The 17500-nt window shown below is 35.5% G+C and overlaps 1 protein-coding gene across 1 annotated transcript in view; it reads left to right on the top strand.

The window, feature by feature from the left end:
• LOC117422872 (serine/Arginine-related protein 53-like) overlaps positions 1–17500 on the top strand; it is a 94902-nt gene that overhangs the window by 69944 nt on the left and 7458 nt on the right. Inside the window, exon 7 of the mRNA XM_034038078.3 lies at positions 6226–6294. Coding sequence (XP_033893969.2) covers positions 6226–6294 — 69 coding nt within the window. The remainder of the gene's footprint in view (positions 1–6225; positions 6295–17500) is intronic.

Genomic DNA, 17500 nt, shown 5'->3' with positions numbered 1-17500 from the left:
AGAGATCTTAAAACTGAAATATAATCGGACAGGCATTTCATCCCTGGTAAAATGTATGTTTTCTAAACATAAACAGAATGGGGGAGTAGACTGTTCCAATAATTAATTTAAGTCCTAGGCTATAATCTGCATATCTGTCACTGCAGTCATTCATTCTTCAAATATACATTAGTTTTATATTAATTTCCTCATTATTTTTTCCCCTTAGACAGTGGTTGGGTCTGAAGGATTTAAGCATTTTCACAACAGATAAAGCGACACATGAAAATACTATTAATTATTGTACTGGGTTACAGTACCAGTACAATTTCAAAAAAAGCTACTCTTTTATTAATAATATATGGAATTTGTATGATTTGATTTTAATTAGGTTTTGTTATTTAATATTTTATACATTTGACACAATTTAAATGCACTTGCTCATGTAATCTTGTTAAAAAAATAAAACAGTTCTGGAGATGCACTTACCTCATATATTCTCTCTCTCTCTCTCTCTCTCTCTCTCTCTCTCTCTCTCTCTCTCTCTCTCTCTCTCATATATTGTTTTGTTTATTTTGTATTTCGATAAAGTTTCCAAAGAATACATTCTCCCCTACATTACATTACTACACAGTTTATGAACTGTTATATTTAATTAATATTTCAATTTTAAATTAATTATAAATCAATGTATGTTTTCAGTTTTGCTTCCTTCCCTCCAGCTGGAAGGACACCATGCCCCCTAGTGGCATTGCTCAGTAACATCATATGAAGATGCAAGCGTTTAACCTATTGCCCTCATTATCCCATTTGCGACACTGACTGCATTTCAGTGCCAACGATACTCTAAGTAGGGCATAAAGGTTAACTTTCTTTTAATGGGTAATAAAATGTACCTCTCTTTTCTTAGAGATGTGAATCGCGATTAAAATCTAGAGTTGCTGTACATCTTCAATTTTAGTTATCTCTAGAATTAGAAAAAAAAAAGTGAATATGGTATTACTTCAAATTGCGTTTGTCATGGTATATTGCAGTGTTTATTTTTAAATAGAAGGTTTTTTTAGATACAGTAATTTGAATAATATTGATGCTGTCGAAGGGATTGAAATTCACAAAAATAAATATAATTCATAATATTAATTCTTTACATGTTTGTTGTCAACACTGGCACGTAAATCTTGAAAATATAATTAAAACAGGATCTTTTTTGTAAGTCGTTATTATCTACTGTTATTGGTTTTGTTTGCTGTTGACAATTACCAGCAATTGTCAACAGTGACTTAATGTTCAGCTTTCACTGTAACAGATAGTAACCTGCAATAGTACTGTAAATGTGTTTGTCAAACAGTGTGTTGTTGTTTGGTTTGGTTGACCCTGAGCTGATTAAACTACAGGGCCACATATCTGCAGCAGGTGGCATGTACATCTTAAGTAGTGAATGCATTTTATTTTTCAGAATTTCCTAACAGTTATGTATTATAAAAATAAAGGTGGATGTTATGCTCACAGCCTAAATAAGAATCTGACCCAAAGTGTTTACCAGTGCCTTTTTTTTATTTTGTGCTGCTGATATCTTCCTCTGACTTATTACAAACACAGTAATTATTGAGAGTTCAACTTGTGTGATGTTTATTATGGGAGCATTGCTTTATTGGCCACAGGATCAAATAGATTGCTGCTATAATGTAGTTCTAGCAGCCAAGCTTTCAGCCCTAGAAGTCATCAGTAGCGTTGTCCTGTATTTATGTTTACGCTAGCAAATACTGCACAGCCAAGAAAGAAAGGCAAGCTCTTTCCCTAGACATTACTGCTTCAGGCTTTTCTCTACTGCTCCCAATCTATATGTATGTCTGCTTTGCCAAGCCTAGAAATGTTTTTGTTCTTTTAATAAGTAAGCACAGACTGTAAACTGTGTGCCCTTAATATTTTCAAAAGCTATACCTGTAGGTGAGTTCTGTTCTGGTTATTATCGGAGATCATATGTTGTTGGAGGCGCACTCTTGAGTGCATACTTTTACGTTGGTGAATATATCAAAAAGAAACCAGTGCAAATACTGCAATTGGAATGCTCTTCTGATTTGTAGGTGATGAGCAAAACATGGGTTAGGGCTGCTTTTAGAAAAGGAATACGTGATAACTGCAGATACTTTTAAAAGTGTTTGATATATATTTTCAGTAGTTTTTCAATGCTGATTCATTACATCAATCTGTATGCACTGTATACAAGTGTGTTAGAAATGTGAAAAAAATCCCAAGGTATTTGGTTAATATGTTTCTACAGTACAGTGCGTTACCCCACCTTTTCATTTTTGATATATACTTTATAGACTAGATGATGGTAAAAGTAAAGAATATATAAAAGAACAGATTTTTTTTTTGTCCACAACACAGTAAAAAAAATAAAACTCACTTATTTCCAAGCACATTGAACATTAACGCTCGTTGAAGAGCAGGACGTTTTGCTCAAAGCACTCATTTGTTTATTTCTGATTTAGTGCTTTAGACTTTCAAACACATGCGTTCCTTGATGGATAGCTCATTTTTGGGGGAATATGAGTGGAGAACGTTCCCAAGGTGCAACCACTAATTTTACAGTGTGGATTTTTTACAATTGAAAACATAGATGTATGTATTCTGCCGAGATGAAGGCAAGGTAGATTTTATGTTGTGATCATTACGGCAATAATGCATCGAATTCTCTAAAGAAATTGGAACAGGAATAGAACTCTTGAGGTGCAAACTAAATCTGAAAATGAAAGCCTCAATCAAATCTCCTAAGTGTTCAGAACACTGCTTAAGGAATAGAAGGCCTCCAGTGAAACAGGATGCAATCTAACAAACCATCACTAATGGGGTATCAAAGGTCTTTTTGGATACTTCGGTTTCTTAAGAATACCAGCAATTTACCAAAAGTGTTTGTTTGATATTAGGCCTATGTAATTAATCACAGAGGATTAAAATGTTTTGTGTTTCTCGAGGCAGAGACAACGTGATCTGATCCGATGTATTGGTATCTATGGTATTTACAAACTCTTTTTTTGACCCCCACATGGTATAAAAACAGATATTAATGTTCATGTTCCTTGTAAGAGGTCTTGTGTGAACTTATGTTATTTAAACCTGTAGTCAGTCGCCATTGGACAAAGGTAGATTAACACAATGTAAGCTGTGACAATGTCTTGCACACAGGCATGCAGAAATCATTTAGAAGTCAGGCGTTTTTGTGTTTCTCATTTATTTATTTTATGTTTTAAAATGCTATCAATGTCCTCTTGCTTGAGAATGATGTCATTTAAACAATGAGTTTTCAGTATGCTGGTGGTTTCTTATTGTGCACAGAGTTTTACATCTCATCTGAGGCATGACCACAAGCTGCCCAAAACACCTTGCTACGACTCTGGGCAATGTAAGTCTGGATGATATCCATGTGGGCTCTTTACAGCTCAACCAACAATATCAATTCAACCAGTACTTTGTGGCCGACAATGTCATAATTATGTTACATATTTTTTTAAATATATAACGAAACAATTTTATTTCAGTAATATACATTTATGTATAAAAACAAAATAGCTCAATGACAAAGTTATTTTTAAATGCTGCTTGATGCATTCTAAAATTATTGTTGTTTTCTTTATTTTTATTACAGTGAAAGGGCTTACTGTGGAGGCAGGAAGTCATCCGTTGAGCCACCTCTAATTCAAAGAACAGAAAGATGCCCAGATTTACCATAGCTTATATATTCATGGCATACTGCAATTTAATAACACGTTTCACATTTTTCTTTAATATAATTTCTGCATGCTGACCTCCCAGCCTTTTGTAAAATACCAATGAATTGTTCTTTCTAAGGAGTAATAGGAAATCACTAAGAAAGACCAAACTACCATACTGTAATAGATAAATCAAATTCAGGCATGCTAGTTTATTGAATCTAAATTGTGCCCAGTTGGCCCAAGAGCTATATATAAGCCATCCATCTTCACTTGATAATGGAGGTTCTTGAAATCCACCTGATGTTTGCATTATTAAATTTCACTCTAATGAGCTCTGCTAATACATTTTGAAGATGGTTGTAAAGAGTAGAATGTGGTTTGGAGCGGGATAATTTGAATGAAACATTAGCCTAGCATTTTACATGACTCAAGGGGTAGATCTACAATTACACATATAATCCAAATTGGATTTCAATGGGATTTCTATTATCCATGGCCTTCCAGCAGTGACTAAATGAAGTGTAAATGAAGTAAAAGTCTTTACCATTTCGAAGAGTTTGTTTTTATTACCTAATGCGAAACATTCTTGATGGGATGCAGTCTGGCTTTTGTAATATACCCAAAATATTACAAAAGCCTATTAATGCCAAAGTTAACCCCTCTACAGCAGCCTTAAACCCACAGTGCTTGTTTAGTTAATTTTATGTTCCGCTTGATTACTATTAAGCACACATTCTGGTAGTTATCTAGTCATAGCGTGTGTTGGTGGTGGAGCAATCTGATTTAGCTAATAGCCTCAAACAGTGTTTTTTAGCATAGTTAATGAGGATTTCAAAGCCTTTTTAGAATACTCTATTTAAGATCATTCTCCCATATACTGCTTATTGAACTTGGAAATAGGCCATAACATTAAGTTAATTTCCCATGCCCGAGTGTGACAGCCACTTTGTTTGTGAGAATTTCTCTGCAAATTAGCCGGGTGCACTGGCTTTAGTGGCCCTCTGTATTTTTAATGACCGTGTAATGTAGTTGGCTGTGTTCAATTTCTGCTTTAGGAATGCGTACAACACGGTGGCGCAGCCTACTTTTAGAATTGTTTTTATTTCAAACATGTTTACCAGCAAAATGTAAGTGGTAAGAGTTTGCTTCAGGAATGAATGTTTGTTTTAATAACTGAATGCAAACAATATATATTTTTTTAATTTACATTGATTGAAACCTTGTAAAATTGCCAGGAAAACGAAAATCTCTTGAAGAACCTAAAATATGATGATGTTTGTTGTTGTTGTGTTTTTTTAAATTTATTATATATAATGCTTTTGGATCAGAAAAATGGAAAATCAACAAATTAATTCCTGTTATGTACAGTGGATTCCTCCTTGCTCTTTCTGCAATTTGCAATACAATCCAGATTAAAACATTACTTGCTGCGCACATCAACAGGCAATATGCATGCATGATGGTTTGTGCATACGTAGATATTTTGTGGAATTATGGGATTTTTTTTCCTGAATGAGTTCATCTTTTTCTTGGTTTGTCGCAATGCATACTTTTTGAAACTGGTATTGTCTTGAAGACATTATTGTAGAAAATGGAAGTGTCAGCCTAGTTAAAGCAAAGGTAGCCTTCGGAAAATTCACTCAAGGCACGTTGACAGAACAGTTTAAGAAAGGATCAAACAGTTGCTGTCTACGGTGCATGGAATCATTCTGCCTATTGATGGCCACTTTAATGTAACAATTCATTTAAATTTCTTCTATTTTATCATTGTTGAGCTTAGTTTTCTGCTTTTTTCTCCCTTAATGGCCAGGTAGCATTTTAATGGCTCAGTACTTATTTAAAGTTTAAAGTCATCAAGTATAATGTTATTAGAGACTGATTTTCACATAGTTCACTCATCAGGCAGTAAGCAATATAGCAATAAAGGGAAATGGCTCCTTTGAGACATTAATGCTTCGGAATAAATGATGTGCTAGAACAGAAATGTAATTAATTTACAGAGTATATTGATAGTCCCTCCTATGTCCCGTTAGATTTTTAATCTTCTTTAACATATTTACTGTTTTAAAAAAAAAAAATGTTGTGTAATAGCCAAAACGGGATCTCAAGTGTTTTTAATATATACAGTATACATATACTTTCCAGTTTTTTTGAAAATTATAATCTAAATTAGCCAGTTGTAAACCAGTGACTAAAGTTGTCCTGTAATCGCAGTTGATATCATGCTATTTGTATATACAGGAACCAAATGTATGGATTCACAACCTCCCCCCCCACCACCACCACCAAAAGAAATGTATATGTTATCTCATTTTATTGAGAGAAAGAAGATCCACTACCATACATATTTTTTCAAACAAGAGGCTGTGCACCACACCGATATTGTGTAAAGGGGAGAAATGGCTATCGGGATAGCTTTGTTCAATCCAAATCTGAGCTACTGTCTGGAAGAAATCCACCAGATCAACATTGTTAATAAACAGGAGAGAGAGAGAGAGATTAATTTAACCCTGATCTGTTTCTATTGCAGCTGAAACTGATGAAGTATTAAAAGCGAAGGAGAAGAAGGAGGAGGAGGCGAGGAAGAAGAAAGAAGACGGTAATGTAACAATCCTGAGATAATGAACAAGGAGGGTGGGAGTTTAGCTTGCTTATAGTTTTGGCACTGGATAAAGCTGGGTTTGTTTCTGAATTGGTGTCCATTGCGATATTGTGCTGGTTTGTATTCTGGTTCTTATTACTGTTGATTTATAGGTACTAAAGTAGACTCCCATGTGAGTGCCCTAGAAATAGCTATTCAATGTAAAACTTTGCCTCCTAACCATCCTACTCAACCACAGATGTCCATTAATAAAGCACAGTAGTGTGCTGAATATTCAGAATTGACTTTTTCTTGGAATATAGTAAAGTTAGACAGCTATTGCTTCCTTTTTGTGTGCAACTGAAGCCATGTATTTAATTAATTAAATGAGTTAGCTGGTGTGTGCACTTGAAAGGTTCAAGGGGTCCCCAAACCCCCATCGTTTAGTTTCTTGCATTGGGATGGCCATGTTTCTGGCTTCATGCCCAAACCCTCTTACTCTTGTATTCCTAATGGTACCTCTGACCTTCGCTAATTCAGGTTTGTGCATATAAACGGCTCACAGGGCATGAATTTGCCACTTTCAACATTTAATTACTCTTCTTCACATCTGAATGGCACACATGATAAATGGCAGACTTTCAGAACACTGTTGTATAATGTAATCGTATATGCCAGGTCTAACTTTGGATTCTAATAAAGTAGAAAAAAGAAATATAAAGGTAGTTTTTAATTTGGTTTATGGATGTTATTTATTTATTTTTTATTTTTTTTGCTATTTGAGATCCAAATACCGATCTTTGCATGGCTATCTTTGTTAGGAGATACCACAGTCTGATTTTCATGCCCAAACCACTGTCCTGATTGGGATGTTGTAGGGTACCTTGCTGTTGATGGCCAATGTATTTTTAGTGCAAAGTTACTTTCTTTCCACTTCGTGAAAACCCACAGCTTGCTGCCATATGGCATTCTGGCAGTACTGTAAAAGCTGTTGCTTATAATGGCTCCATGTGGTAAGTGCTGCAAATCATAAAACAAAAAACAGAGAATATATGTAATGAAACTTTCCATAGTTTTTTTTGTTTGTTTTAAACTGGGAAGGAAAATAAGTTGATCATGCTGTCTCTTCTTCGATCTTAAATGCTAACTTATTCTCCATTGCAGAATTTCAGAGTAGAGTAAACCTTATCTTTATTGAGTAGCATTTAGTGCTGTATCTATTCCTTGATTTAGTTTTTTGGGCTGAGCTGAGACAGAAGGAATGATGGGCTTTGTATTATAACAGTCTTGTGTTGAAGAGTGCAAGGCCAGCAGATTCTTTTTTTTTTTTTTTTTATAGGATATTGTGTTTTGCTTGAAACGCAGAACAACCTTTTTTAATGCATAAAGCAGTTGTGCATTTTGAAAAGAAAAGGAAGTGTATATGTCTTATCTGATAGTTTTATTATGACTGCTACATTTAAAAGGCATTACACTAATATCATTCTGAAGGAAAAGATCTGTAGGTTTCTAAACCGAGCAGTGTCTTTTGTACACTCATGGGTAATTAAAAAGAAAAAGAAAAAAGCAGGCATTACTGTGTGTGCAAAGATCAAAGCCTTGATTCATAATGCCTTTTCATTTTTTTTCTTTCTTGCTACAAGTCTTTTGAAGTGATTTCGAAAGGCTATTTTATTAGTATTAAAAATAAATGTTACAATAAAATGTAAAACGTTGTACTCTTAAAGTATGAGTATAAGGAAGTGTACATTTGAAAACTAAATATAATACTAAGAAAAACATTTGTGAATATTATTATTATTATTATTATTATTATTATTATTATTATTATTATTATTATTATTATTATATTCAGCTGTTTTAATGATGTAAGACTCTCAACTCTTTATAAACTAGTGTTCCACATAGACTTTAAGAATATATAGCTAGATGTTGGGTTATTACATGTAGGCATATTTGTTTCTAAAAAGCATTCCTAAAAAATTCTAGTTTTAAATCCCACACTTGAAATGCATAGTTCTCACTTGGCTGTTTAGACCTTAAATAGCCCTTAACATGTGCCCACAGTCTTGCATTGCTATTGCTACCATTCATTTTAATGAGAGAAATAATGATATTTTTGTAACCTTTCGTCTGAAAGGTAAACAAGACCATAAATAGCTTTAAAGATTGAGAATTGTATCTTTTTGCAGAAAAAAAAGGTTGTTAATTACAGTGGGTATACAGCAGGTCATAAGTGCAATTTGTACCTGTGTGTGTTGCTGTTCGAGAATTATGTGGCCATTAAATATTTAGTCAGGATTTTCCCCTGTCATCTTCGCATGCCATTTACACCTCATCAGGATGTAACTAGCTGTGTTGTCAATCACTGCTGATGCAGCCTGCAAACTGTCTGTGTGGAGATTACATTGTCATGCTCACCAAAATATATACAGTGTGTGTATGTGTGTGTATATATATGTTTTTATTGTAGAAACCAATTTGGTCTCCTTGTGAATTTTCTAGATGATAACTAGTTTTGAGGTAACATGTTTCATTTTGTTTTTTCTAATCTTAATCTGGACTGGGTTTATCTTGCCATTTTTTTATTATTATTATTTTCACATTTTCATAAAAAAAAAAAAATTGTAATAGGGGAAAAAATGATTGACTATGTTGATACATTTAGAAATTTCTGTTGCCACTTATGTGGGAAAATTACTTTATCAGACTACCAAAAAAAAAAAAAAAAGTTTTAACTCTGAAGATAGTGATATCTAGATTACCATCACTTTTGATGGTTTAAAAGACACAGAAAGGGTGACGTTTACAAAAAAAGTATCTATGTTTCAAATGTTTTTTTAAAGCATTGCTGGTCTCTGCAGCAGTCAATGTGAAAGTTTAACCACTGTTACAGGAACACAACTCTGAATTAAAATACCTTGTGTGTGTTTTTTTAAACTAAATCTATGGAATGATTATAAAATCATGAAATCCATCATTACAGTACCTACTTCTGAAAAAGGTTAGAATAGCACTTAGCTTCCAGTAATGGTTTTGTTGTATTTTCATTACAAAACAGGGAACAATTGGACATTGATGCTAAGTATAATCTGCTCAGAAATCAAATTATTTGACCTCCAAGCCCAACAATACACACTCCTGCTGGACTGCTGTTAAATATTTAGTGCCTTCCTGTCATGAATACAAATGGAGGACAAATTAGAATCTACAAGCGGCTGACCCAAGCATCAGATCAGAGACATGGGGCTCACACTGCTTTAAATGTTTTAATTATCACGGTCCCTTCTGCCACTTGAAGGACATGCACAGAAATTTAGAATCTGGTAAATATTATGTATACTCTCTTTTCATCTACCTTTATCAAACCGTAATGTAAAATAATGATTTTTACAAATGTTTTATTTGTTTTTGCTATTAACACTTGGTTGCAATACTATTGGGGGAAAAAAAAAACTCATGGGTGTACACTGGCATTTATTGAGGATGTTGTCAGTATATCACAACCTTTTTACTAGATCTATATCCACAGCTGTGTTTGTTGCGTCTATTCCTGTAAAACCATTTTACAATAAAGGTGGTGTTGAGTTCAAGTAACATTAATAGATTTAACTGAGGAAGATGTCGTTGGTGTGAGCATAAATGACCATTTCTATTTGGAATTTAGTGTTTTAACTACAGATGATAACTAGTTATTGTTTCTTATACAAACTCATATCAGGGTTCTTATGATTTGTCACCGGTTTGTTTTGATGTGCTAAAAACAAAACTTGAATATGATTTTTTTTTTCCTCAGGAAACACAGTTTATATTGATTTTAATATTGGGGAAAAAAAGGTTAAATGTTCCACAATCTCTAGAAGAAGTTTTGCAGTACAAGTATAATTGATCTGTTTTTATTATTACGGTTATACATATTTATATTGTGAACGCATCCTTACATACGTTCATAATTTGAACCACTACTGACATTTTTATGTTTGCTCAACTATATTACAGTAAGTGCCATGCATAATCCAGGCAGCAGAAAATGAAAAAAAATAAAATCATACTCAAAAATAAAATCAGTGATGCAACATTGATTTCAGAACATACATTTATGTTTCTTTTTTTACAATGATTGATTTTTTTTTTCTCTCTTCTTCCCAAGGTGTGTTGCCCCACGTTGAAATGATTAGTTATGCCTGGCTTGTAAGCAGTGAATCAGAGTTATATACCCGCGGGAAATAAATTTGGCAGAAAATCACTATGAGAAGATTTAATTATCACTCCGAGACCTTTTCCTTTTCTAACCCAGTGATCCTGAAACTCTGTGTGTTACAGCCAAATCTGTGTGGACGCCAAGCCGTGGCTCACAATTTGTTCCTCCACACGATGATAAGCCAAGCAATTACTGGCTTATTGATTTTTCATCATGGCAAATTTAAAGTTGATTTTTTCTTGAAAAGGCAGGGGTGATTAAGTGTTTCCCCTTGGTTTAGTACAAGGGAGAGCTGTGGCAGAATCTAATATCCTGAGGTCGACCTCTGCAGGCAGATAATGGGGTGCCTTACCCATGTGTTAAACAGAGAAATGAGGGCTACAAATGTGAAAGGATATCTGGGAAGACAGTTTAATTTGCTCCATTTAAGTCATGTGCCACATGCTTGAGGAACATCAGTGTGAAAGGCTGAAACGTATAGAGCCATGTGGGCAAGGGGAATGGGCGGTTACAGACTGGGACCCTGGCAGACAAATAGCAATAAACAGGACCATACTTTACTCTGCAGCTTTTAGGGAAACTTCCTCAAACAGGAAATGGGGAGCAAGCCGAGCCTTGACAAGTTCATTAGCGACGAATGCCCAAACTCTCTCGCTTGTGATGTACAAAAACCAACATAAACAGCGAGTCACTTTTGAAAGATAAACAGTTCAACCTTTTTTTTGTTTTGTTTTTGTGCATTTGTCATTTAGAGATTGTGTGAATTTTCATTTGCCACTGGTGAGGTTTGTTTCACATTGTTTATAATAGAACATCCAAATGAAATAATGTTAGATTTCAGGACAGTGGTTTAGTGTTTCTTACCGTGACTTTGTGGCTGTTAAAGCTGAAGAGCCTGTGCAAGCAGAGTACTATTGAGCTGAGTGGTGGTGCATTGGTGGCCTTCTAGAAGGACCAATGTAAAGTTTATAGCAGTGCAAAGCAAATGAAACAGTGTGGTTGTGTTGTGATTTCAATAAGGGTTCCTGTTACAGTGTGGGAAAGGCTGATACTACGCAATGGCCTAAACACATTAACACATCATCAGCACCCCACATTGTTCTCTTAAACAATTGGTAACAGGTGGTCAGAAATGTTCAAATAGGTGAACCTCAAATAAATTGTGTCCACCATGCAAAACTGTTTCAGTCAGCATTTGCTCAAAGTTTGTAATGTAGTGATGCTCACTCGTGGCTCTTCAAACCATTCCAGTCAAGGAACCAACTATATGCTTATGTATTGAAATAAGTGGTCCAGGGCCTTGCTCCAACACAGCTTTATTGGTTTAATTGAACCCCAGTGTTGCACTAAGTGATAAAGGGCCTGAATGTAACAAGGTATTGGATTGGAATACCGCTGATGTAATGTAAGGTGTGACATTCATTTCATTAGTAATTGCAAACTGGATCTGTACTGTCTGGGCTGCAGCAAAAGGGTTAATTTGATAAACGCACTTCAGGCTTTTACCTAATGATTTCAGTTCATTAGAATAGCTGGACAAGAAGGACTTCTTTAATTAATATTGGGACAGTGGTTAAATTTGCCTGAGCCCTGTTCGATTGCAATGAGGTCACACTTTGGCACGGCAATAAGTTAAAGTGCTATGCTATGTGGTAATGTATTACAATGCTTTAAGTTTATTAGGTATTGTCGGAGGTCAGGAGCTTTTATTTTAGTGTCTGAACCTAGTTCATTTGATCCTGGACAGTGGCAGTGACCTTTGAGGCTTGGTCATCAGAACTTAGCCCCTACAAGGTCACTAATGGTTCACTCATAATATAAATTCTGTGACTACAGGGTGCATGAGTATGCGATTGCAGTTCCCGAGGTGCATGAAAAGCTAATTTGCTAAAATAAATTCTATCATGGTAGTCTACCTGTAAAGTTCAGGATTACTTTCAAAATTCTCCTGCTTGCCTACAAGGCCCTTCATCACACAGGTTCAGAGTATCTCTCCAACCTGCTGACCTGCTATGTCCCTGCACGCAAGCTGAGGTCCTCTGACTCTGGCTTCCTTGTCATACCCAAGTAAAAGTGCACCACACTCGGAGAGCGCTCTTTTAGCTTCATGGCCCTGACTCTCTGGAACTCTGTCCCAGCTTTAGTGCGTGTAGCTCCCACAGTTGCTTGCTTCAAATCAACCCTCAAGACTCACTTGTTCTCTCTTGCTTTCAATGCTCTTTAGCCTGATATCTGTTGTTAGCTGCTGTCTAAACTGTTATTTCAGGTTTTTCACTACATCTTATTCACACGCAACCACAGTGTTTAGAATGCACATCCTAGCCTTGTATTTAATGTATTATGCATGTATTTAATGTATTTGCATTGGTTTTTACTGTTTATATTTAATGTACTATGACCTGTATTTCACTGTAATGTATTATGCATTGTTCCTCACTGTCTTGTAAAGCGCTTTGTGATGGTGGTCCACTATGAAAGGCGCTATATAAAATAAATATTGATTGATTGATTGATTGATAGTCAACTTTTGAAAATGGTTACATCTTTTTTTTTTCTTTCTCTGGGGATTAACCATTAATGAACTAAGTTGTAGATTTCTGAAGATCGGTGCATTGCGATGCAAACTATATCATTCACATAGATGCGCTCTATACACAGTAGACATTCTTGCATTTAAAGATGTGTTTCTACACCTGGAGCCGTTTTGAAACATGTTTTAACTGCCCTTAATATATCAGATATTTAATTTCCTGTACCATACGTATAATGCTAACAAAGTCACTCCAAAAAAGTTCAAACTTTTTCCATATGGTTGCCTGCAATTACAGTATATGCCATCCAATGCATCATTAGTAACACATGAGTTTTATTTACTGTACAATTTACATACACAAGCGTTGCTTTATGGCAATAACACCAACATATTTAAAGGCATCTTGTTCTAAAGTTGCTCTCGGTTGATATCAACATGTATCTGTAAACAGACAGACCAGATAAATCCAGGTATGAATTCATTATGTTGTTTCTCTTGTAGTTTTGTTTGAGTGTACCCGGATCTGTTCTTGCTGAAAGGGGATGCTTGTGTACTCTGCGTTATCTCATATTCCTTTTTTAGCCCTAAAGCTCCTGATTGGCTCTCCCATCTTCACCTTGAAGCCCTCATCTTGAAGATGTAGCTCTTGGGAAGTAAAAATCAGTTTAGTTAAGCAGTGTTATAAAGCACACAGAAACCATTTGCAGCCCTTTTATATTGTAACAGCTTGGAGTATTTCCTAACATGATACACACATAGAAATATTGATTATCTAAAACCATGTTTATATTTTTTTTAATGTAAATATGTGGCCATTTCAGCCTTGATGTTTTATGTGACTTGGCCCTCAATTGTACGAATAGGCTGTGTAGAGTAGTCTACAGTATCTGTGAACCTCGCGGCCATGTGTGAACTCCAAGACACTCTCTTGTTTATGGCTGAACGTTTGGAGGATTAGTGAAATGTTAATAGGTTTTATCACATATACCATATATAAAATAAAGCATCAGCCCGCTACCTTATGTGTTTGACTGTTTCAGCATGTTACAGAAATACTATCATAGGATAACTAAGTGGAAAATCTTTCCTGAATGGGCATAATAAACAGTTCTTTTTTTTTAGGACTACCTGAACGCACGATCTCTGGTCATAATACCTTGTGTATCACAACATGTGATAGATTTTATGAAGCAAAAAAATATGGAGATGACCCTCAGAAGTCATTTTACTATAACAACACTTCTCAGAGACTAACATCATGATATCTCAGTATCAGAAGCCTGACAAACTGCTATTTGTAGAAATACTGGACAGAGTACACACATTCTTTTAAACAAAGAACACTTTGCAGTTTGGTCATGGTAACAGCAGCTCTTTATAATAAGGAATGGTGAAGAAATTGGATATTTGTTTGGATTCCTTAGATTTTTTTTTCTTTTGTATTTTTACATCGAAGACAGCGAAATTTGTTAAGTTTAGGGGAAAGCATTCCATGTCTGTAAGCCCCTAGAAGTTAAACTGGATCATTCTGGGAGAATACAGCTAAACTGCCTGGTACTGTGCAGGAGTAAGGTGATGTGGGATTTGTGCTTAAAAAAAAAAAAAAAGTCAATATCTTTTTGTTCTGCTGAAAAAAAAAAAAAAAAAAAAGTTCCACTAGGGAAGAAATGCTTTCGGTATGTACAGTATGTTTGTATGTCTGTGTTCATGATGTACAATGCCAAATGGTCGAATAGATAGATGAACATTTAACATTGTATAAATAACCACTAAAATATCATATCATATACATTCAAGCTCTTTCATACAGTATTTATATTATTTATTTGGAACAAAGTGCTCCTCTTTATGTGCTTGTGCAACCCAAAAGCAAAATCAAAAAACAACAAAAAAAAAACTAATTTAGATTGCATAGAAGATTCAAGTACTCTCTTTCTTTGAGTGAGCCTCGTGCCATTTCTAAGGCTATTGTTTATGCTTGTGTTGGGGTAATTACTTTATAATTTGACTGTTATTGAATGAAGCGTGTAGATTGCAATCATGATCTTATCGGTGACAATGCTTCTCTTGCAACATGGTTCGCGTGGCCAACCAAATGTGCTGGTTGATAAGTGAGGACCTGCCCCCTCCCCCTGGGGCGAGGGGAGCACCTTGATCGGCCATGATCGGTCCAGCGGGACTCTGGGGCCCTCCCGTGTGTCTGTGCAGCATCATTAGGCTGACACTACCACCTGGTGTGGATGTTTCCAGTCTCCAGGGGATACCTCGGCATCTGGCACTGGCTGTGATCTTAATCTGCTGACCCACTGAGAGATCCTGATTAGTATTCATATTAACCACATGCAGACGAGATTGTGCAGCCATTAGAAGCATTGTTATCATAACTCAGTACGACAAAGATTAACAGCAGTGCTGCATTGTAACCCAATGTAGTGGATTGAGGGAGTGCAATTTCACTCATTTGTGTTAAACTGCTCCAATAACGCACTATAGGTTTGCTCATTTTTCAACGCCGGGGCGTTCAGTTGGAGCCATCGTTAATTGAAAGAAAATAATCTATGATTCCAAGGTCAGATTAATTACTCTTCTTGCCAGAAAGCCACAATAAACAACTGATGATGCTGTGGTTTTGTTTAATGTTAAAATATGTTAATAGATTCTGTTACAACGTTATTGTAATTTCTTAATTAACTTTAATCTGTGCAGTTACTGTAGTTGCTTAATTTTCACAAGTGTTACAAAATGCTATATATTACTGTTTTCTAAATTAAAGTTAGAGAATCAGTTAGCAAGGAATTCCCTTGATCAGTAAACTTAGTAATTGTTACTACTGAAAATGTCAGATGTTTAGTGAGTAAAGAGTGTAGTGAAAATAGATATTTGAAAAAAAAAGAAAGACAAATGCCTTTGGTTTTAAGAGACTTCAGAAATGTTGAAGCCTGTGACTGTCTCACTGTGCAAAAGTCAGTCTTTGTCATTAAAAATAGAATTTGGAATCAAATTATCCTACATCGCTACTTTATGATATTACGAAGTTGAAACTATCCTTTGACTTAAGCACCAAGCGTTTTTTAAATGAAATTGAATTTCTTGACTACAGTTGTGTCTGAAGACATATTAGATCTGTCAGCTTTTATCTCCACGTGTAAGTAAAAAGCTTCGGACTGCCATACCAGGTTTTGATTGTCCCCTCAGCGGCTATATTATTGAAGAAAACGCTCCTATGAGGTAAAAGGTACCACACTCTCTGTGGACAAAAGAAAACTGTTATTTCAGCAAGATGGGCCACTTGTTCAAGCACTGTAGATTTAAAACGATTTATAGCAGCTGAAAGAGATTCGTACTATCCATTTTAAACTCTTTCTTCCCAAAACAGCATATGGTTAATTGCCATATTGTTAAGAGTCATGTGGGCAGGGGAGTGCTTCAGAGAAAGTAGACATATTTCTCAATTCCAGAAGGAGAATGAGGTACACATGATGTATCACAAATATACATCTTCCCTTTATGCGTTTTATTCGTAATATATACAACAAGAACAGTGTTTTGGATTTTAAACATTAAGCCCATATTAGATTGCAAGGAAGCCACTGAGCTTCAAACCAGTGCTGTACTATGCATAGCCTCTAGCAATGACCTGGGAAGTGGATATAAAACCAAAAATGCTCACCGATGTCAGTCCTGTCACTCACAATAATTTGATTAATAGATCAATGACAGGTGTATGACGGAGAGGAGGGTTTTTCATATGTGTGTGATCTTGTAAGCGAATGATGTGATTGTGTGTTTGTGCATGTTGTGTGAATCTGTGCGCGGTGTACGTGTTTGTGTTTGTTTGTTGTGCTCTCTACCACGATATTTCAGAAGTTTGAATGGGAACACTTTCACAATAAACCAAAAGTCCAGACCAGTAATGGTGTGGTTTGTCATATTTTTCATTTTTGTGTTTCACGACTGAGATAGTAAAGAAATAATTAGGTGTTAAACAAACCAAAACAAGTGAACAAAAGAATCCCATGTGAATTTGTAAATGTCAAGCCTCACAATCGTTTTTAACATTCGCACCCTGGTTTTAAAGTTTTAATCCTTCATGCTTCTCTTGAACATGGGTTAAACGAGGCTGTTTGTATTCATTACGTCTCTATTTGAGTGCCAGGGGTTTATATTGTTCTAGTAACGTTCTATTCATCGGCTTTCGCTGTTTGGGCTGCTGAGGTTTCATTTGTCAAAGTTGTTAGCTCCTGGGTATTAGTTATGCAAATATTGATGTGTAGCTTTGGCCTGTTAGCTATCAATTGAAATCAGGAAATCAATAGCCTTAATAGGTCCTCATTACACAAGTTGATGCATTTTCAGGGTTACATCGGAAACTGTCAGCGCATAATCAATTCAGTGAAAAACTATTACCTGATCACTGCCAGACACATTTCAATAATGGTTGGTTTTCTTTGGGTTAAACGCAGAGGCGTGCGGCAGATTTGCGGTAGTTC

The sequence above is a fragment of the Acipenser ruthenus genome, chromosome 17 (genome assembly GCF_902713425.1).
Source record: "Acipenser ruthenus chromosome 17, fAciRut3.2 maternal haplotype, whole genome shotgun sequence".
NCBI lineage: Eukaryota > Metazoa > Chordata > Actinopteri > Acipenseriformes > Acipenseridae > Acipenser > Acipenser ruthenus.
This window is presented reverse-complemented; position numbering and strand designations above follow the sequence as displayed.